This window comes from Rhea pennata, chromosome 1 (assembly GCF_028389875.1).
Source record: "Rhea pennata isolate bPtePen1 chromosome 1, bPtePen1.pri, whole genome shotgun sequence".
Lineage (NCBI taxonomy): Eukaryota > Metazoa > Chordata > Aves > Rheiformes > Rheidae > Rhea > Rhea pennata.
Genome location: NC_084663.1, coordinates 122,302,427 through 122,326,318, shown reverse-complemented (window position 1 = coordinate 122,326,318; position 23,892 = coordinate 122,302,427). Strand labels below are relative to the sequence as shown.

Below are 23,892 nucleotides of genomic sequence, written 5' to 3'. Positions count from 1 at the left end.
AATAAAAAGGAAAATAACTCTTCAGACATGTCATATGCTTCACAACAGGATGATTGTTTGGGGGTCATAATCCCAGACCCATACAGTCAAAGCCTCCAGTCTTCCCTGTGTATAAAGCACTTCTCCACATGTGGAAGCTGTGAAATCAACCAGATCCAGTTATTAGTTTGTATTTACCTTCTTAAAAGTGATGATTCACTGTTAAAATAAAAATTTAACATCAAAATCTACCCCAGACATACAGTCCTTATAGAGGTAGAATTTGATCAGTAACCTATACCGGAGAAGAGGCAATCTGATAACTGAAAAGCAGTCTGTAATAGAAACTGCACACGTAATACCTCTTTTCTATAAAGCGTTCTACAAGAAGGTCCCTTTGCTTATTATCAGGTAGCACCTAGTAGTAAGCAAAGGAAGACATTGCACAAAGTCATTATGAGAACTGTGCCTGCTTGGAGAAGGTAGAAGGACCTATTCAGTGACAAAAGCCAAAGATCAAGAAATATCATGACATAGTGGAGAAGAGAATCCAGCCCTGCTTACCCTCTGCTCCATACCCAATGCACTCTCTCTTAAAGATCAAGCAGGAAAAATTAGCATAGTCAACTGTGTATACAAGTTTTCTATTATACCACAGAGCACTAGCACTACAAATTTAGGAGGAAGGGTTAACCCACATCTTCATAATAAATTTGAAAGTAATACTCTGACTTTCCTCTTACTTTTTCCTTAGCATCCCTCCAAACACATTAACTAAGCCTGGACAAGACTGGCATGACAAAGGAATGAATTTACCCACCCAGTTAACCTTCACACTAGAAAACACCAGCTGTTTCAAACTATATAGCATAAGTGGTTAAGACTGTAGCATCCAACTGAAACCGCAGGAGGAACTTAAGAAGGGAAAATGTAATGGCTTCATTTGGAACAAGGAGGGATGTGCTTTAAATCTTTGTTCTTGGGTACATTTCACGGGAACTCCAAAAGGACAAGCTCTTACCTGTGAGTACATAATCATACTGGTTGACATTGTTCAGCTTAAGTCCTTCATACAATTCATGAAGTTCGTCTGAATTTAATACCTGACCCTTCCAGTGGGCGTAGCCTGCAAAATAAAAGCCAGGTAATTTTTCAAGAGCTAGATTTCCTGTTTAGGATCACACTTGGAGGGACAGTATCAGACATTAGCACCAGGAGGCGTTTCTACCTCCTCTCTTGTAAAACTGTTGCTGAACAAAAGCTGCTGTCAGCAGAACAGTTACACGTGCAGCTTCTTCTTAGCACCTTTGTCTCCCAAAGGAACTAGCATGACTACTCTGGAATTTCAGATTGCCCATTTATCATCAAATAAAGCGAAGCACACACAGACACTCCTGCAAGTTTCCCCATGGAGCTTTGACAATTATTCCTTTTCTAGCAGAACTGCTGGGAGGGAGACAGACATGTATTTCAGTCTTCACTGGGGGAGGGTGTCAGAATATCTTTTTGTTATTTTACACCATAAACAAGAAACTGACTCTTAAATGACAAGCTTAATCACTAAATATAAACTCTGCAGCATGTAGCAGTTCAGAGCCTAAATTTCACTTGGAAGAAAACAGGCTTGTGAGTCACCCTATCTGAACACAGATACACAGCACTGATGCACTCCTTGTCAGATAAAGCTTTCCCTGGGTTCTGCATGTAAGGAAAATAGTGACCACAGCAGAACATTGTCATGAGATGTTGCTTCACCATCACCATCTTCATCTGACAGACTGTCTTCCAAAAATAGCATGTTTGTAATGCCAAGGAGCCTGGAGGGAGTAAATGGATAAGGATTCTTACTATGAACACAAAATAGCCATACTCTGTTATCCTTGAAATGATCTCTAAGAATTTTAAGTATACATTTTTGGCTGAGAAGTGGATGGAAGCTGAAGTTATTGGGAGAAGTTGGACTTGTTTCAACAGACAATGGACCAAGCTCCAAGGATGGTAACTCTCGAGGAGATGGGGGGAAACTTTCTTGACAGCTTCTAAATACTGAAGAATGTAAATGCATCTTGTGCCATAACATCAAAGCCTGCCCATCCAGACAGCAGCTCTCTCTCTGTTCTATTCAAGAATGGGGCTTCCTCCAAGAAATTATGTGAGGGCCCCACAATTTAGCTTGTCCAATCTGCAGAAATTCAAGTTGTGTTAAAAACCCAATCTCTTAACTGCAATTTTGAAAAGTGAAACGTTACATGAGAGATCTTCTAGAGGAGACAATGGAATGTCATTTGTTTGTTCTAATTTCTTCATTTAGAATTAGAAAATTCTGTGATAAAAGCTGTTGGCTTTGATTAGAGCTCTAAACTACATCATTAGCGTAACTGCCAAAAGGTGTCTAGAGCCTGGAGTAAGCACATTTTTCAGATTTCCTTTTTATAAATGCAAATACACCCACAGTAGGGAGAACAGATGGATCATTTTGTTCTCCTTGTCTCACAAAAGCCTAGCCTCTAAAAGATTACTCTATGCCAGCTGGCTAAGGGACTGACTCACATTAGCCACGAGGATTTTCTCCTTAGCACACATTTTTTAAAAAAACTTTGTGAAGAAATGGACAAAATGAGGATTCCCCTGTTAGGATTGTAGTTCCATTCAGAATATGACAACAGTCAAAATGACAATGCCTAACATCTATGCACACTTCAAGTGTAATTCCAACTGACTCAAGCACTTGGCTTATTTAATACGTATGCATCTATTTGTTCTGTCATATCTGCCATCTTTAGATGGACCTAATCTGCCTTTCCCTCTTACCCAAACCTCTACTTTTATGAGCTATGCAAAGCCAGCCCATCTTGGGACACAGCAATCCTTTTAATTCCATTGTGTCCATCAGTGAAACTCATCAATGAAGCTTAATTTGTTTCCACACATTAGGAGAGTGCAGTTTTCACCCCAAAATCAAGGTTAGCCAACAAAAGAGCAGTCATTCATCTTACAGCACATATGGCCACAAAAATAACTACAATAGATTGCCCAGATGATCTCCAGATCCCTTCGAAGCCATTCCTACAGCTATCATTGAAGTTGGAAGGGGAGAGAAGTAACTACATGAACAAAATATTAGGTAGCGGCTCAGCTCTTGCTCAAGTACTTCTAACTTGCCTACCTAGGCAAGAAGACTGTGAACTCTACAGGAAAGGCTTCCAACAGTATCTATTTTACTACCTGGTAACAAATGTGATACAACACAAAATCTGATCGCATAATAGCTGGAAGAGAATAACCCTCTGGAAGCCCTGAGGGAAGACCCAGCTATTCAAACAGAAGGAAAAGGGCAAAACCTTCACAGGATATGCAGAGAACTGTGACTTCACTAGATTGGAGTTGAATTATCTGGCAGCAAGGTAGAAACCACCCCAAGTCCTTTTCCCAGGGTAACTTCATGTAACATAATGAACCAAAGAGCCAAATCCTATCACCCTAGATTTATCTAAATCTTATGGTGGAACTTCGAGCCAAAAAAGCAGCTTCTGTAGAGGAACAGAAGAAAAAGCCAGTGGCTTGTGTTTAAAAAGAGTTTCACTAACTGAAGAATTGATACCTTGGAGTCCCAGGAAGAGGGTGAGGGATTCTTTCAACAGGTAAAAGACACTAGTAAGGTCCAGCAAAAATCCAGGTGGACACTGTGATACAACAGCACCACATAGTCCTAAACCCAAAGCTAATTAGTAGGGAATGTCAACAGCAGCCTTTAACTGCTTAGCAGGCTTTGGGAAAAATCAAGAATATGGTTGGAATTATAGATGATTATTGGAAATGGTCATTTTTCTCAGTTAACCAAGTGAACTGAAGGTACAAAGTTGCACTGCACACCTTGCAAGACCGAAAGGAAAGTCAGCTTCCTTGAAATATTACCATTATTGCTGCATCACTAAATATGAGCATTTAGGGAACTGCAAGAGGAAACTGCAAGAGGAAGACTAAGGCCCATTTGGAATTAACTCTGGCAAGGGATGTCAAGGACAACAAGAAGGGATTCTTCAAATACACAAGTAGCAAAAGGAAGAGTTGGGAAAGTGTGGGCTCGCTGCTGAATGGAGTTGGGACCCTGGTGACAAAGGATACAGAGAAGGCAGAGTTACTGAACGCCTTCCTCACATCAGTCTTTACTTCTAAGGCCAGCCCTCAGGAACCTCAGACTCAGGGGACAAGAGAAAAAGTCTGGAGAAAGGAAGACTTCCTTCGGTGAAGGAGGGCCCAGTTAAGAATCCCTGAAACAAACCTGACACCCACAAATCCACGGGCCCTGATGGGATGCACCCGCGGGTACTGAGGGAGCTGGCAGATTTTGTTGGCAGTACGCTCTCCATCATCTTGGAAAGATTGTGGAGACCTGGAGAGGTACCTGAGGACTGGAAGAAAGCCAGTGTCACTCCAGTCTTCAAAACGAGCAAGAAGGAGGACCCAGGCAACTACAGGCCAGTCAGTCTCACCTCCACCCCTCAAAAGGTGATGGAACAGCTCACCCTGGATGTCACCTCCAAGCATGTGGAGAAAAAGAAGGTGATCAGGCATTGTCAGCATGGATCCACCAAGGGAAAAATCAAGCTTAACCAATCTGAGAGCTTTCTATGATGGAGTGACTGGCAGGGCAGATGAGGGAAGAGGAGTGGATGTTCTGTACCTTGACTTCAGCAAGGCTTTTGGCACTGTCTCCCATAACATCCTCCTAGGCAAGCTCAGGAAGTGTGGGTTAGATGAATGGACAGTGAGGTGGACTGAGAACTGGCTGAAAGGCAGAGCTCAGAGGGTTGTGCTCAGCGACACAGAGTCCAGTGTCGCTAGACTAGTCGTCGTCTAGTGACATCCCCCAAGGGTCAGTGCTGGGGCCAGTCTTGTTCAGTTTGTTCATCAGTGACCTGGATGAAGGGACAGAGTGCCTCCTCAGCAAGTTCATGGATGATACCCAACTGGGAGGAGTGTCTGATCCACAGAAGTTTGTGCTGTCATTCAGAGAGACCTGGACAGGCTCAGAGTTGAGCAGAGAGGAACCTCGTTAAGTTCAACAAAGGCAATGCACGTTCCTGCACCTCAGAAGGAATAACCCCATGCACCAGTACAGGCTGGGGGCTGACCTGCTGGAAAGCAGCTCTGTAGGGAAAGACCTGGGAGTGCTGGTGGACAAGTTGACCGTGAGCCAGCCACGTGTCCCTGTAGCCAAGAAATCCAATGGTATCCTGGGGTGCATAGGAAGAGTGTCGTCCGCAGGTCAAAGGAGGTGATCCGGTCTCTCTACTCAGTCATGGTGAGGCCACAGCTGGAGTACCGAGGAGTCCAGCGCAGGGTTACAAAGATGATTAGAGATGCCTGGAGCATCCCTCTCATGAGGAAAGGCTGCAAGAACTGGGTCTGTTTAGCCTGGAGAAGAGATGACTGAAAGAGGATCTTATCAGTGTACACAAACCTTAAGGGAGGGTGTCAAGAGGATAAGGCTGGACTATTTTCAGTGGTGCCAAGTGACAGAACAAGAAGCAATGGGCACAAACAGAAACACAAGCAGTTCCACCTGAATATAGAGAAAAACTTCTTTACTTTGAGAGTGATAGAACACTGGCAGAGGTTGTCCAGAGAGGCTGTGGAGTCTCCTTCTCTGGAAATACTCAAAACCTGCCTGGACACGATCCTATGCAATGTGCTTTAGGTGACTCTGCTTGAGCAGGGGTGTTGGATGAGACTATCTCCAGAAGTCACTTCCAACCTCAACCATTTTGTGATTTTAAGTCTTATGTCTAACTGTCCACTTACTATAACATCTGCCGTGCAACAATATTTCCATTGTGGCATTTAACAATACAAAAGTTTGAAATCTCATAGTACTCAACCATTTGCACATATTACATAAAAAGCACAGCCATGAGAACTTAAGACTAAGCAGTTTGTACTTGACAAAATAACTGCATCCCACTCAGGGACTTGGCTGATTAAGCATAGCAGCTGGATCAAATCAATAATCTTTTTTCCTGTATGGAAAATACAGTCCAGAATAATGTCCAAGATAAAAGATGGGTCTTCCTACTGTCGGTTACAAAACCACCAAACTATTTTGGTCAGTGAAGGACTGATAGAGCAAAGGGAACATTACAGATCATGACCTAGCTCTCAAACACTGCACTTGGCTCAAACTGACAGCATAATCTAGGAGATTGAATAGAAGATTTAAACACATAGATGAAAATAAGCATTAGAACATCTGTATGCCCCTTCTACGTATCTCAGATATGACATTTATTTTAAGTAAGATTTACATATTTGCTTTTAAGCAGACAAAGGAATTAAAAAAAATTTGTAAGATATGATGCCTCTTGCCTTTAAAATGATTAACATACTCATTACTCTCCAAGGAAAGGTCTTAGTTCACCTGTATTAAAGGGGAAAAATACCACAAGAGGCAGCCAATACTAAACCCAAGGTGGTTTTACACACTTTCTCCCTTGTCTTCCTCCTTTGGTACATTTTTTTCCTTTGGAATGTATTTATAAGCTTCTGCGTCACTTTGAAAAGCAAGGACAAAAAGAAAAGGAAAAACCCCAGGCTCACTGGAAGAAAAAAGCAAATAAAAGTACCACTTAAAATAGCAAAGCATGCAAGATTCCTTTGTTTTCCAGCTCAAGACATTCTGTTCCAAGCTCTGAGTTTCTCCTGTGGTGCAAAACTGTATTAAGTGGTCTCAGTAGCTACGTTTTTTGCACAGGGGAAAGGAAGAAAGATCTTGTGTTTAAGGCATATGATTAGCAATCTGGTCCCAGCCGTGGCACAAAATTCACACGCAAACTCTGGCAAACAACCTTGTCTAAAATTCTGTGCCAACACTTCTCAACTCTTAGCTACCAGGAGGGCCTAAATGAAACTCGGAAATACAGTACTGATTTCTCCACTGGGCAGAAACCAGAGCATTTACAACTAAGTAATGTGGGTGTAAAATGCAAGCACTCTTAGGCATGAGCAGAGACTTTTTAATTTTGTCCCTCCCTTGTCCTCCCCCCCGCCCCACACACAACACAGGTGTGAATGACTAGGGGAGGTAGGCTGTGAAGAATCAGATCAACAAAGCATAATTATAATTTCTCACATATCAGATCTACCAGCCAACTCAACCACCCATTACACACCCACTAAGTAGAACTCAAAAGTGCTTTGCTTAAAGAAAAAAAAATGTCTGGAACAGTTTCAAAGATACAGATGGCATGTTATATGCTTACCATAAATTAATCTACTAATTAAAAACAAAAATTCAAATACTCTTAAGAAGCAAAAATGCCCCTCCAAAACCAACTGTAAAATAAATTTTTTAAAATTAGATTTGTATTTTTTGCACAGCGGAATATATAATTCTCTTGCAAGCAATATAGTAAAATAGAATAGAATAAAAGCCACACAATCTCTGTAGGTTGCATGACTTCTTTTATTCGTACATGAAGCATGATGCCATTCAAGACTGAGTCACTCTAATCATAGATTAAACGTTGCTCACCAAATAACATGACAAAATGTTCTCCTATGAGGTATTGATTTAAAACACATTTTTAGGATTTCAGGATTATCACAGAATAAAGAAAGCTGAATTTTCTGAGCAGGAGTCAGCACAAATAGGCCAGTGGTATTTTAATGATTTAGAGACAGGGCAAGAAAAAAAAGAAGAAAAAAAAGAAAAAAAGCAAAAAAAAAAAAGCAATAGTGACAATAGTGACATTAAAGAAAGCCTGCTAGTCATAAATTCTCTTTGCGTTTTACCTATTGCTGACAAGATCAGTTTAAAGAAGGAGAGGAGGAAAGAAAGAACGCCATGTCCAAAACCTTTGCTACCTGTCCACACACTTGCTACCCGTCCTCTTAAGCATGTAGCATCTTTTTATAAACTAGAGTTCACGGCTAGCCTTTAAACAAAAGTTTGTCCTTCAGCTTTAATTATGATCATGCAGCAAGCAGAATGATTTCTGGTGAGTTATTATTCTTGAAGAAACAACAACAGTTATTGTCTCCATTTTATCCAGTACTCGATTCTTGGGTATCATAGTACTGCTCCAGATAAGTCAGAGCCCTGCGTTGCAGTTCTTGTTCATTAATCCCTTCAAGGGCACAGTCTGCACATACACTGACGTGCAGGTACTAACGCAAGTTTGTGTGAAAGCAGGCATAGATGTCCAAGCTTGGGAAAGTCTCCACACAAGGATAGTAATGTATACTCCTACATGTCACTCAAAGAAGAGGTGCAAAGACAACTGGACTTAGACTACATCCTCCTTACATTTACTTTTGCCAAGTGCCAAACAGTTACTGGAACAATTATAACATTTGGATATTTTTTCTGAAAGCTCACAATACCCATTTCTTTTCTTTAATCTTGATGGTCTTCAGTAAATATATTAGAAATGAAAGATTATTGCACAATATTGTGACTCCTAAACACCAGCAGATAAAAGTTTTAAGTATTTTAAAGTCTTGCAATCCTAGAGCCATTTTTACAACTTTTGGAATGTCCATTTAGGTCACCTTAGGAAAAAACAAAAAAACAAACCCCTCCCCACCAAGTTATTGTTCCTTCTACTATCTTCCCTGCCTGCCAAACCCTGCACAAAGTTATAGTAATCTTTCTTCAAACACAATACTACCAAAAAGAACCCTGTTTTCTGTTTCAAGAATCTGGTCATTCTGCTGATAACGTAATTTGTCTGCCTTCAGGCACACTCAGCTTATGGTCCAATAAAAACTTTATTTAGCTTTAACATCCTATAAATTTGATTATCAAAAAGTTATCAAAAGCTGAAGAAAAAAGAAATCCTCAACTCCAGAGTTAAATGCATTAAAGAAATGTAAATCAGGTCTAAACATCTCTTACAAACATGAAAACACCTTTGTACTGTGCCAAAAGGTTACAAGCAGAATAAGCAGCTTCTTTACCTGATCCAGGAAACATCCATACCCTTTGTTTAATTATTACTTCTATGCTTTCAACAAGCAGACTTTATCAGCTTTCTAGCTGCCCTTGAAATATTCATTTCTTTTTCTCAGGATGAAACCTTGCTGACATTGAGCTTTCTCCATGCTAAGAACATGCTTTAACCCTTTGAAAGAGGCTTACTGGTCTGTTCTAGGTTCCAAAAATTAGCAGTTTATTGCCAAAGCTATACTTGTTAGTTCAGGAAAATACCCCTCTTTTTCCCCCCCCCCCCCCCCCCCAAGATGTTAAAGTCAGCATTTGTTCCTAAATTTTCTTTTTTTAAAAAACTCTTTAGAATGTATCTGGAGTGCATCTCTCCTCAAACAACCTGCCACCAGCCTGGCAGGGTAGACTTATTTCTACTGATTCAAGAACAGCAGGTCACTCGAAGATCCTTTATGGGTGAAAGGCATTATTAAAATGAACATATATTTTAAAAAACCTTTCATTTGAAAAAGAAAGTTCTCTAGCACTGTGAATGCTAGGAAGTCTGAAAGTGTGTTGTGAGCACATCATGCTGAGGCTCAGAATCCAAACAGAAAGGATCCCAGACCACCCCTCCAACGTAGTTTTAAGACAATTGCCAGCCCTCTGAGTGGGCGCATAAAGAGAGGAGAGGTTGCATCTATTTCAGTATTCCTCTGATGTTGGGGGTTGGTAGTGTGATTATGAGCTTCACAGGGCCATACTACACAGAAAATACTGGAGATTCCCCTGCTTGCAGGGTTGTCTGTGTAGATGGCCAGATTTGTGTTAATTTACTGCCTGAGACACTTAGATTACCATCTAAACAGAACAAACTCAAGTCCTGAAGTAGCAGAACAGAACATTACCATCTCATATCATATCTTCATCCAAACCCACTGACTTCAGTGAGTCATGAAAATTTCATTTCTGTCCTATATCCTGGAAATGGCAGTGAAAACTGGAAGACAGAGCTCCTTTCCACTGTCATGTGATAAGGTTAGCCACATGTTGAGAAGAGCTGAATAAACATGAAATGGTGTCTTAAGATATATGTAAATGTTTTACCTGTGTGGTTTGAAAACTGGACAGAGTTCACTGTATCAACTTCAAATCCCAGAACCTGGAACAAAACACAGGAATAATTATTTTAATAATACTGCTTTTCCCATACGTTATCAGTATCACAAAACAGTGAGAAAGTTCCCATTGCATATTTAGAAACCTTGAGTGCAGTTTTAAAGTAAAAGCTGAGTCAACAGAGATGCAGAATAAACAATGTCGTACTTTACTGCACCAGGGGGATATGGAACATAGTAACTCAACTTTGGCTTAAAAAGCACCAGAAAAATAGAGCTCTGAATTGTCAGGCAAGAGTTCATCTGGGGATAAGGAAGTGGACACTGGCCCAGCAGTAGTCATTGAAGTCCTGAAGAAAGCCTTGGCTAGACTTTCTTGGCAAGAAAAGCACAGTCTAAATTTCAAGGTACCAAATGAATGCAAAATATGTAGGGAGGATGCTGTCGGTATTACAGAAAGCCAATCTTTCTAAAAAGGAGAGAAGAATCTTAAAAGGTCTCAACTTTATGAGCCGTATTTGGATTTCACAAGCAGTTTATTTAAAACTCAACAGTAAGCAAATAAAAAGAATAAAAAGAAAACAAAGAAAATCAATTTGGGGAATAACCAGGTAATTCAAGAGAGAGGGCTTTTAAAAAGACTGAAATCCCCCCAAACCAAGACCATGCTCCAAAAGCCATCTTCTATCTTATATTACCAGCAATCCAGGTACCAAAATATCCAAGAATTAACTAGTGCAATAAAGAAATATTAATATATTTAAGGCATTACTATCAAGCCATGCTACATTTTTATGTCACTAAAGAAATTCTAACACAATAGTGAGATGAGTCTGACATTTAATATTTGCTTTCACATCCTACTTGCTGTGAATAAGAATTCTCCTCAAAAGAAGAGCTTCTATGTATGGCTCAGTGAGTCACACAAGGAGGTAACAGTAACGACGCATCACTCTGTATGATCCGTTTTCACGCAATTAGCTGGGATGAGAGTGAGTGAATAACTGAAGTTTTTGCCAGTCATGTTCTTTACTGAGACGCACAACTCTCCCCTCGCGTATATTAAAATATATGAGTAAATTGTAACAGTTATTAGATCTTCTCTAGGTATGTGCTTTTAGCCCACCCATAAAAGCTTGTAAGTGATAATCTCCTCATTTCAAAACCTGATGGATGTTTCCTTCTGCCTGTAGGCAATAAGTAACTATCATTTTACAGATTAGAGTCTTACAGAGGTCTCCACAGAATCAGTCTCTTAAATAAATAAATAAATAACTGTTTCTGTTTCCTGCTAGACAACAAAGTAATCTCACGCCAATGCTACACAGAACAGCGTGCTGCCTCAGTCTGATCAGTGAAAATTAACCTCTGCTTCCACACTTGAACCAGTTTCTTATTTCACCTTAGTAGATTGCATTTTAAAGGCCCAGGAAAGAAGGGGATAGGAACAAGGCCAAAACTGTTTTGTCTTCAACCTTCAGGTTTGCATATGCCCTTCAAGGAAGTAAATGAAAATACTGCCTCCATGAAGACTGTAGTCCCCTATTCAGTTCCCCTCTCTGTAAGTAATACGCCTAGGAGTTTCTAACTACCCCCAAACCTCTTGGCAGCAACTGTGAATTAACCTATTTCTGTGCAAAGTTTACATTGTGTCCCTCCAAATCTTCAATGCTTGACGCGTCAAAACACACTTAAGATTTATTGATTGATCATCAGGTTTACACCTAGGCAGGGCTGTGCTTTCTGACACAGATAAGCACTGCAACAGCTGATTCCCATGAGAACTGGCAGTCCTTCACTGTTTACACCAGCACTAGCTATCATTTGATTTCACAGCAAACTTTTCATAGGATTATTATTTTTTGGTTTGTTTTGGCAAGTTCATCTCCTCCAAACAATAGAAGGAAAAGATAGGAGAGGCCAACTCCCGGAAACATCTAGATGTCAAGTTAGCTTAGCTATACTCTCGATAAAACAGAGTTAATGAAAATGTTTTTAAATAGTTGGGGGGAAAAGTCACAGAAAGATCAAATTCAGCAAAGGAACTTGATATTCTGTTTTCTCTTCAGCACAAAACAGGATAAAATAAAACTTTAGAAACTGTGAGAGAGTTGACTGACCACTATTATGTGATTGTTAAGAAGATTTCTAATTTGTCCCACAGTTTTGTTTTGAATAAATGCGTGTTACTTTAATTTCACACACCCATTTGTACAATTCTGTAGTTCAAATTCAACTCTCAAAGTAACACATGGTTACTCTATTTTAAGGAATTTCTTCTTATAATGATCTTATCAGAACAGAGAGAGTAGTTAAAAGATATTTAAAATATCATTTTAAAAAACAACCAAAGTACAGTTACAAAAAAAAAAAAAAATCAATATTGCATTTTAAATGAGAGCAACCAATGTTAAGATCCTGGCTTAGTACAAAGTACTAGAGTAACTGGAATTAATTTTAAAATCTTGTCAAGCTAGTATATATTTGCTATTAAGGTAAATTAGGTTGAGAAGTTTTACAGAATACAGTCACCAGAAGACCTGAAAACACAATATGATGAAGTGTTAAAATCAGCTTTTGATAGTAATTTTCCCTACTAAAGCTACACAGAGAACAGCATCTCAATTTTGGTTTGTGCAGTTCATTTTAACAAAGTCGTCATTAAAAGTGGGTAAGGAAATAGTATCTTCCTCCTTCAAACAATGATTAAAAACAGAACGAATAGCTATCATCCTCTCATATCTAAAAGACCATGCTTACAGAAACAGTTAGTTTCTGATTCACTGAATGATAGATAATACTTCCTCTAATTAATGCAGCTTGCTTCAAAACATATTGTTAAATCTTTTTCTTATATAGCCTATACCTTTAATTTCCCAAAGTTAACTTAAAATATTAATTTTGCGTTTTCTGTTTAATTTTAAGATTCTTCCCAAAGCAGAGATTGAATAAATCTTAATAATTGCATAAGAAAAATACATAACAGTTTTCATATGTACAGACCTGGAAACTTTAAATCAGAAACTCACATAAAATAAAGCATACCTCCCAGATTTGCACATAAAAGTACCAAAATATCACCTGATTATCATGTATTTAATTGGAAATCAACAAATTTTCCAATGTTATAAAACATCAAAGATCAACTTTTCTTTAAGAAAACTCCTAACAAGTAAAAATTCAAAGCAAGGTTAAAATCCATTATTTACATTGTTACTTGATTGTTAATATAAAATATACTTAAATTATTCATTTTAATTCACTTCATTAATTATTTTTAATTAATTTAATTAAAATCAATCTAATCTAATTATTGCCATTATTTCTACATAAAGAAGAAAGAAAGGGCTGAAACATAGCTCAAACCTATCTTCACATTTCCGAAGTGTGCATGTACGTGCGCGCACACACACACACAGATACACACACAGGCTAAAACATCATCTCAACACTTCTCATTATTTTCTGAGTAATCAAAATGCTATAATTCAGCAAAGACTGCAAGTGAAATGGTAAATAAATATGAACATAAACTCATATAGTCATTTTGTGGAGTTCAGTCAGAGTATAAATTCAAGCTGCTAATCGTTCATCGTGGATCACTGAAGTGCACAGTTGTCTCTGGGCTTTTTACTTGACAAACACAGCAGTGACCATGAGTACCACTTCAAAGACCAGTTCTACCAATGTGACAAATGCCTGTATTCAGACACTGAAAGTTTCACCTTACAGCCATTGATTCAACCTTTTCCCACTGTTTCATGATCTTTTTTTTTTGCATACCAATTTGCTACACACAAAAAAGGCAGATATTTTAAGAACCTTAGAGAGCAAATCACACATGCTGCTCGTCCATCCACCAAGCAACAAAATGCAACCACGGCTCAGTACAGTGTGAACACTCGCAAAATGATCCAACTCTGGATCTCAGAACTGCCATTTGTTTGTGTGTGTCTGTGTGTGTTTGTGTGCACGCATACACACGCATAAGCACATACTCTACTGTGAAGCCTTTCACTGCTGTGTAAACAGTGAGAGGGAAAGCACTACCTGATTAGTGCTATGAGTGAACTTCACAATGTACAGGAACGGTTACTACATTGCTTTCTTACACCTGCTTGTAAATAGCCTATATATGGTGTTACTTCCACTGCTCCTGCCATAAAGAGGGGCCTAAGATGATACTCCTGTCCCTGGTTTGGGGAAAGTAAATTACAGTGGATACTCTACAAGTGTCCAGAGCTCCAGCTGCCAGGGACACAGACCTACGTTATCATTATCCCTTTTCTTGGACGAACTGGTCTCCGGCAGATCCTCCAACGCTGGGGGATTCCCAGTTTCCATTCCCTCTCTTAGCTATCATTCTGTAAAAATACCACCTGCCCACAAAACTGCAAATCCTGGGCAACTCTAAACCCACAGTCAATTTGGGTAAGGATGATGAATAGTCCTTAAAGCAAAAAAGATAACTCAGTTCATCCTAAATCCCCCTGCCTCCAGTCTAAGCACATGTCAAACAATGTTCTCCTTGAGATATGTCTCATATCATGTCATTTAGCATCATTTATTTTGACAGAAATCTGAGAGATGAATGGGTGATTTCACCTTTTTTTTTTTTTTTTTTTTTTTTAAAGTGTCTTCACTAAAGGAGGAAGAACTGTTACATTTCTAAAAACATATCACAAAACATCGAAAACAGGGGACTTCGCTATTTGGAAGGCATGCCTGGCAGATCTGAATTACACATTTCAGAAAAATATTTGGAAGATTTAAATTAAAATATTCACACATACTGGGACAGAATGCATTTCAAGAAACAGCTGTCATGAAAGATATAATCTAACATTATGCATGAGATCAAATTGGGCTCAGTTCTTCCTCACAAATAACTGAAAGAAAGGGACAAAAGTCATGCAGCTCTGCCCACAATGCAGAAGTGCTATCCCAGCCTTGAAAATACAGGTGCATCACCCAGGCAGGCACCTAGGCCACAGAAGAATTAGAATGCACACCTCTGATCTAGCAAGTGTTCAAGGGAAAAAAAAAACAGCACAAAAGAAAGGAAGATGTTTTAAAATACACAAATAACCTTTGAAGATGTTGACTCTTTGGAAAACAGAAGCAACAATCTATTTTTTCTAAAAGCACAAAAGTAATTTAAGCTTGCATCCAGCTATGAAGCTATAGAATAGCAAGCCAAAAAAATGGATCTCCTTCAAGATTCAAATTCTATAATTGATAGCAATTACTTTACAGTGGAACTACCTAAAATCCTAAATACATAGAACACATCTTTGATTATATAGCCAGAACCCTATTTTGTAGTTCTGGTCCACCTCTAAAAACACACTTTTTGGACTTTGCCACTGTACTAATGCATTTCTTGGAGAATTTATATATATGTGTGTGTGTGTGTGTATATGTGTGTATGTGTGTATATATATATATATATATATATATATATATATATACACACACACACACACACAATTTAATTTACAATCTCGCCTTCTCCCCTTCAGAAAATCGCAAAGAACTTGTGCCTAAGACTGTTAGAAACAAAAGATTAGAAACACACAATCCTTCAAAAGGTCAGTCTGTGCCTGTTATGAAAGGGGGAAGGGAGCTGACAAAGTAGCAACAGAAAAATTTGACTAGCAACAGAGAAATTAACAGAAGGACTTTGAGGCAAATGGAACATGTCATATTCAGGTTTAATGACTGCTAGACTTTACATTTATTTTTATTTATATTTGTTTATATAATATATTTTCATATATATAGTGTATATATATTATATATACATTACATAATGTGTGTTTATACTATATTTATATAATTTATATTTATTTGCATAATTCACATTACGTACCAATGGTCATGAGACAATTAAAAGGTAACCATTTTTCAAGTTCTGAGTCTACTTGTTATTTGATTGTTAATGCCACTTGAGACAGCACACTGCTAACTTCAAAGATTAGCTTTGCCTCAAAGTAAATGCTAATATAAACTTCCACCTAATTCTATTTACTCTGGGAAATGCTAGAAGCTGGTACAGTAACTGCTTCTGTTTAAAATTTATGTTGCAGTTTTACTATTCTTCTGCAGGGAAAGAATTTTTAGAAGTACCACTTCATTAATATTCAAAAAGGTTTTAAACCTTCTTTTTCCTTTCATGCTCTGTATTCAGTCTGCCAAAAAAAAAAAAAAAAAAAAAAAAAAAAGAGAGAGAGAAAGGAAGGGAGGGAGGGAAGGGAAAAAATAAGAAATTAGTTAAATCTCCATAGTGTATGAAGAAAACTGTTTGCTTGCCTTCCTGGGTGCTAAATATTAGAAACAAGCAAAGCAAACTACTTCCAGTGCATTATATGTACATACCGAGAGAGAAGTCTACAGGAGATTGACAAAGCTGCTGTGGAACTGTTGTCCTTGGAGTTTTTCAAGACCCAGCAAGACAAAGTTGTAAAGGTATAGCTGTTGTACACAGCTTTACCTGTGTAAAACCCCACGTATAAAATTACCAGAGTGCTTTCTGGTTATGAAGATAAAAAACAGTAGTATGGTCTGTTTACAGTATTAACTACATTAGCTTTGCCAGTAAAGGTAACATGTCCTTTGCTATTAAATGATCAGACCCATTTATGTAGAACATTTAAGTTCATATTTAATTTAGACATCTTTGAAAACAATGACCCACTTGTGCTAGAATTAAATTCCATTAATAATATTTTCTGTTCTGCAACGTGATCTGGACATACTACCCTCTCTGAGCACTGAGTTCCTGCCTCTGAGCAGGAGGCTTCCTTCATTTTAAGGTTCAAAACTAAAAACATAATGCAGTACTGTGGCCCAAGTTAGATGGGGGCAAAGAATCTGGAATAAGTGAAAGGGAAAACAGGAAAGAAGAAAAAGCAGTGCTAAGGAAGAAAAAAAATGATTGTGTAAAAATAGACTAGGTAAACTGCAGACACGTTTCTTCCATAGTATTCATGCCCTCTGCTATATGTTCATAAGTGGCTATCTATATTTCATGAAATAAAAGAGAGATCACCTTCTGGTTCCTTCAAAGTTCTTAATTTTAAAAGAAATTAACATTACCAGGTCAGCACAGAACATGATCAACTTTCCCGTCGAGTCAACAAGCAAAAACAGTTAGAAACCACAAACCCAGGGAAAACAGAGGTAAAAGCTCAGGAAACTATTCATGCAAATCCTTTTAATGTGAACACAAAGGTTCCTCATTTCTTTTATGAACTATTAGAGCTTCACATCCAGATCTGAGTCACAAGTAACAATCCTGCTTTACAAATTGTTTGTTCACATCTCTAAAAGGAGAATTATTCCAAAGGCATAATGCCACAGAAAATGGCATTGGCTAAGGAGGAAAACAACAACCACCCCTCAAAAAACATGATACTGCTAACTAGGAGAAGAAAACCTTTCAGATTTCAGCTTGAAAGGAGAATTCAAGACTTCTCTTACTTGCATGCAACTATTTCTTCCCAAAATAAATACAGCATTGTGTTTTAATATTTAATTTCCTTGCACTTCAACTTTTCTGCTTTAAAAGATACTCATTTTATAAGGAAAGTGTACAGAAAAATGATGACATTGTTTTATTTAGTATTTAAATGATGAACCATTCAAACCAGCTGTGTCCTGCCCTTGATGCCAACAGATAGTAACAGACTGACGACTTAGAACAAAGTAGAAGTAAATGCTAAGAATAATGAGAAGGTTAGCATGGACCAGGCAGGGCAATGAAAAATATTCAGATACTGCCCCAAAAGGCAGCAAAGGTCTGCTGAATTACGTGCAGAATTCCAAATCAAGGATTCAGATATGTAAATTCCACTGTACTCGTGATTTGTCTTCTAGTATTGGGCAAGTTCAACATGCAAGTGTGTTTTCAGAAACAATCACTAATTTCAGCTGCTTTCCTATTTTGATGACTAAACTGGGATGCCTAGGAGCGACTAATAAAGTAAAACACAGGCAGATCTCACTGTTTTCACTAAGAAGTGACTGTCAGGCTTCCCTTTATTACAGTTCAGCTCAGACTATCACCTCTGCTGCACAAAAATTGGTTTCCTGTTCAAATGCACAAACATCTCTTGCTTGAGTTTAGAGTAATTGGCTCTGTAGAGAAAATTTACGTTTTGCGGAGAGCTGAGAAGCAAGGAAGCTTGACTATGTTGAAGAATGGGTTTAACAACATGTTCTTTCTAAACGAATAGATACTGCTCAGATTTCTTACTTGGCTCAAACTCTTGATGAAGATATGTAGGTTGTAAAATGCAATGAGACCATCACAATCTAACTTTCAGATCACTTTATATTTCCAAATCCTTTCTAACAACTGTGCTGTCATTTGGAGAAGGAAGACAGACATCTTTCATGGAGGTCACGGGTCTATCATCATACCATCTTAAACACAGCACTACAATAGATTTCAGTGACAGAAGTCGTAAAAAATAAACGCTGCTTCGAATACTAAACGTTTGCCTCAAAGCATTAAAAACATAAGTCATAATAATGGTCTGTGGACAGGTGTTATGCTCAGATGAAACAATTTCATCAGTAAACAATGACAAAAAAAACAACCAGATTACTCTGGAAAGCACTGTGCTTAAACTATTATCGCTTGAACTCAGATGTAATAAGCAAAAGTCCTGTTCCTAACACACACAGTAAGGATATTGCTTGAGAAAACATGCTGGTTTTCCAAGCTTCTCTCCACATTGCTAAGGTTATGTAATTTATGTTCCAAGCACTATATACAGTTTATCTGTTTACTGTAATGAATCATACAATACTGCGTAATACATATAGTATTATACCTCACTTTTCAGAGCACAGATCATGCCACCTGCTATTGCAACAACTAAAGCAGACTCAAACAGCTCTTATTTTTTCCCACAAGTTAATAGTTTTCTATGGAAGCCTTCCAGAATACTCAAAACCTAAAGTAGCATTTAATTTTTAAAATTTAATGGAATCACATGACAAGCCCAGGGGCTATATAGAAAGGAAAATAAGAAGTCCTTGGTTTAAGAACCAGTTAAGGTTTTTAAAAATGGGGAAACACTTTATGGTTATATCATTTAAAGCACAGAACTGCACTTTATAAAAAATGGACATGAATATTTGAGAGTAAATCCTACAGCTCAATACACACACCCACGCACACTCAAACAATTTTTATGAAGCATTAAAATACGTGAATTTTATCCCGAATACCTTAACTATGACTATGAATTTTAATTAACACATTCATAGAAAACTTAATTGTCTAATCACATTCTTATTTCTCCGACTCCACAAAAATAGTTAACATAAGGAAATTCAACAATAAGATGGAGTTTGCAGTCAGACTCTTAAATACATTTATGGACCAAAAAAAGAAGAAAAAGTAGACAGGTGTATTAACAGAATGTGTCATAGCAACAGAATGTGTCTGGCACCCCATGTGAGGGGAAAGCATCTCAAAAATATTAATCGCAAGTCTATAAGAACCTAGATATATGTACTGAAAGCACAACAGTTGCCACGTTCAGGATTGCATAAGGCATATCTGATTAATTGCAGAGAGAGCCTTTATTGGAGAGTACATATAGCAACACAAAAACAACCAAAGGCTTACAGTGTCCCACTACATGATCATATCATATTTCCTTCCAGAGGACCTCATCAACCACATCTGGATCACAGTTAGCTTTATTGCTGATGCCCATATGGTAGGCCCTACATCAACAGGAAAATTACTTTTTTTTAGCAATGGTAACACTGACAGATGGAACACTTAAAGAACAAACTTTTATAGCATAAAGACATACATAAACAAATGGGGTTACACAGACTTAAACAGACTAAATTTATTAAGCATTTTCAAGAAATCATGTGTTAAGTCTAGAAAATTGCTGACTTTCAGCAGAGCACATCTATAACCTGTAAAATGAATTAGCCAGTAGGACCTGTATTCATCTACAAAAGCACTGTAACGACAAGCACTAAATCACATAAACCCAAACCACTCCATTCCTTCCACTTTTTTTAGGCATACTGAAACTGAGCTTAAACAAAAGTCATTAAAGGCATTAAAATTAATGCCACAGTGTTATTTACCTGTGAAACAGATTACACTAGATGTTCATACACACAAGCACACTATTTTGGTAAGCAATGGCAACAATACTTTCCAGTAGGAAAGTCTTCAAACCAGACCATGAAACGCTCCAAGTATCTATTGTATTACAAGTGGCTTACACAAACGCACTGGTTTACACATGCACTGATGCCTACATACTACAGTTTGGACTTCATCTCACAGAGTTCTCACTGTAGTTCTAGCAACAGCCACCATCATCATTCCAGTGAACATCATTTCTCCATTATAATAATCCTTTGGCCTCAGAACAGAAACACGTTTAAAAAATAATAATTTTCTATAATCAAATGAATTTGGAGTAGGAGAAAGGGATTTTTCCTGTTGCCATTTGTACCTCTCACCAACTGTGTGCCAGCTCTTTCACTTAACTGCACCTCCTTCCATCTGATATTGAACCAAAAAAATCATACACTATACTGGATGTAGAAATTAGAACACATATGCAGTCTAGGAAAAAAAACTTGGTGAATAGAAAAGGTATGTCTCAGCAACCAGTGAAACAGGCACAATGCCTGGCACAAGCTGATGGAGTGAACTGAAACAGTTATTGATGAACCCTATCCCTTTTTCTCTTCCTGGACTTTTAATAAACCATACTAAGTAGATAGCTTTGTAGATAATAATATAGATGCATTTTACTATGGTGTTTGACAAGGTACTGCACAGAAAACTCATTAAGACTATGCCATGAAAAAAAATCCAAGAACACATAAACTAGCTTAGAAATAGGGATGCACGAGGCATTGTTGGCAATTCATCAGTTTAAAGTCAGGCACCAAATAGGTCACTTCCAGCTCTGAGGTTAGAAACAGACAATTACAAAACAGAATAACAAAACGTACACACGTGATCTTGAGGGGGAAAAGAAAAAGTTATTTCACTATCCTGTTCTTACAAGGAAGAGAGATTGAAAGCACGGATAGTTGTTAATGGTTTTAATCAAGATTTAAAAAAATAATAAAAATCAATTTTTCTTTCTTCCTCTCAGTGCAATTAAAGTCTGCTCCTATCAACTTTCTAAAAATAAAGAAAGAAACAATACTCACCTGCAACATTTTAACTGTCAAAGATGTTCAAGATCAGAAAGCATAGCTCACCTATAAATGCTGCTACCTCAGAAAAAGCTTAACTGCTTGTACTGTTAAGATCAACAAACATGCAGTCAACTTGATGTTGTTTAGGGCTTTTTGCTGATGCTTGTGAACCCTAGGTAGCTGAATAAGCAGAAATAGCCCATATAAAATAAGCTTAACACAATGCAATAGAAAATTAATTGGTAATTAATGCTTGGCCAAAGACATTTTATCCTGTAACAAATGGCTTGTATGCTTGCCAGCAACTATAACCGAAGCATGTACCCAAGTACCTTCAAGAACAGTAAGTATTTTGAAGGGTAGACAAGAGGGGAGAAAATGAATATGAGCACAATTCTACCAGGTCAAAATATAAATGTGCAGCAGAATATGCAGAAACAAATTAGGTGAATAACTGCAGTCCTACTAGGATGTTAACTACTTGATACAGCCATTGATTCAGGAACAGCTATCAAATGCATACAAACTTTCAGGATTTACAATCTGACTTCTGCTTTAGACACCACAGAGAACATAATAAAGACTGGTACAGAAAACATACACCACTATCCTCTGCCAGAGTAGACTGCAATTTTTATCAAAGTACTCTGGCAAAACAGGTACATACTGAGAATTCACAGATGGGCAGATCTGGCTGTAACATAATATTTGAAGAGAAAAGACTAGAACAGCCTGAGACTGCAGTGAATTTGGTCTCAAATAGTTTATTCTTTGCTTTCTTCTGGAAACACAACATAAGCGCACATCTGAAACATAAATAGGTCAAATTCAAAAGAAGGATAATACCATTTCAAAGATGCTCCTTCAAGTGAGTCTCAGAGACACAGTAATGCTTCAGAACAAATACCACAGATAACTCAGTTTTACCTTCCACACTAAGATTGCAACACACTGCTAATATCACTCAATGCAAGATACTAAGCAGACACAGAATACATACCTCTATCAACCTCCCCTCTAAACCACTTTCCTCAGCATTAGCAAAGTCCCTGTTATACATCATCAACATTTTTCATTGATTTTTTTTTTAAACAAATACACTTCCTGTGCCTTGAAGACGCACACAGCCAGTTTCCTACGATGCATTACACCAGTTCAGTTCAGGATCAATCCAATTACAGAGCTGGGAGATTTGCAGCATAGCTGTTCTACTAATCTTCCTCTGAGCAGGAGGTTATATATTTATCTGGGGTGGAATCAAGCAATAAATCTGCAAGATATCATTTTATAAGGGCTAAGGTAATGAAAGACAAGGAAATATCAATCTGTTTCCCTTTCATTCTTTTCACTAAAGAACAAACCCAAAGGACCACCTTATTCTCCTTTTTTATGTATCTGACTGCCTTCTGCCCACAAAATACATTTTCCCCCACCCTGAGACTCTGTTGTCTACTAAGTCACAGAAACTTTTAATACTGGCTTCAGATGGAGAAGGAGTAGTTTGCATATTCTTCTGAAGAATTACTGAAAATCTGCAGGTTCACTTCTAATTTTTAGATTCCTTATCTTTATGCTGCTTCCTTCTACATTTCTATGTAATTTCACAAATACATAGTATCTGTCACTGCAAATTCTCACAAGCTGGAATCACACACTATGCTGCACAAGTTTAGAAACATAGATTAGGAGAGGCAGGCACACATAGAAGCAGTATGTCCAAGTGCTGGACGAGGCCAGGATTTAATCTCCAGCCTATTACAGTGTATCAGATTCTACAAGAGGGACCATCCCAACCACTGGTGACAGAAATTCATTTTTTAAGAGCAAGAACAAAAAGGGGTATCACATTATCATCCTCTAGATTTTTTTTTTAATCCTATTCCTCAGATTTTGCATAGCTAGCTTTGTATCTGTCCATCCATCAGGAAGGCCTGGTATGTTATGCACATCCAAGGTAGAGTTACCCTAGAAGAGATTTGTTTTATTTATTTAGCCCTCTTGGGTAAAGACTATGAATGGATCCTACCCTCCTGCCATAGCTTTAGATGTTAAGCTACAAGATAACACACGCTCATTAAAAAATATAAAAAAAGGAACAGAAAATAACTTCCTGAAAGAGCCACCATGTTATGTAAATATCCCACCAAGGTCACTGAGGGGAAAATGGGAAGCTTCTAGGAAACAGTTAAATGTCTCACCAACTCCTAGAAAGAAAGCAGATGTCTTACATAAACATGTACTTTGAAGAATGCTTCATTCAGAATCAGTGCAAGGCGTAGGAGTTTGGCCCTCACTGCTTCTCAAGTGCTTCAGTTCTGCCAAAAGAAATGTATATGGGGCTGTGCAGTGAGCCTGATCAGAAAACTGACTCATGACATTTTTTTTCTTTTGTTGAGTTATTTATAACCTGAATGACTTCTCAGAGCTTCACAAAATGATTCTCCTTGAACAACTGAAGTGGACAGCAAAACAGTGCATGTGGAAGAAGCAGCTGGCATTGGGAAAGCAAGACTTTCTCAAGCTGGCTTCACTATTTAAGTCAGCAAAACACAAAACTATATCCTAGAAGATTAAAAAAAAAAAAAAAAAAAAAAAACTCTCAACTATAAACACTGCTAACCTGCCACTATCCAAGCAACAATACCTGGCTTTACTGGCAAACAATCTGAA

The 23,892-nt window shown here is 37.9% G+C and overlaps 1 protein-coding gene across 3 annotated transcripts in view; it reads right to left on the bottom strand.

The window, feature by feature from the left end:
* PDXK (pyridoxal kinase) overlaps positions 1–23,892 on the bottom strand; it is a 53,290-nt gene that overhangs the window by 21,049 nt on the left and 8,349 nt on the right. For all 3 annotated transcript variants that reach the window (XM_062599388.1, XM_062599397.1, XM_062599404.1), the window contains exons 2-3: positions 10,010–10,064; positions 1,001–1,105 (exon numbers count right to left, since the gene is read on the bottom strand). In XM_062599388.1, coding sequence (XP_062455372.1) covers positions 1,001–1,105; positions 10,010–10,064 — 160 coding nt within the window. The remainder of the gene's footprint in view (positions 1–1,000; positions 1,106–10,009; positions 10,065–23,892) is intronic.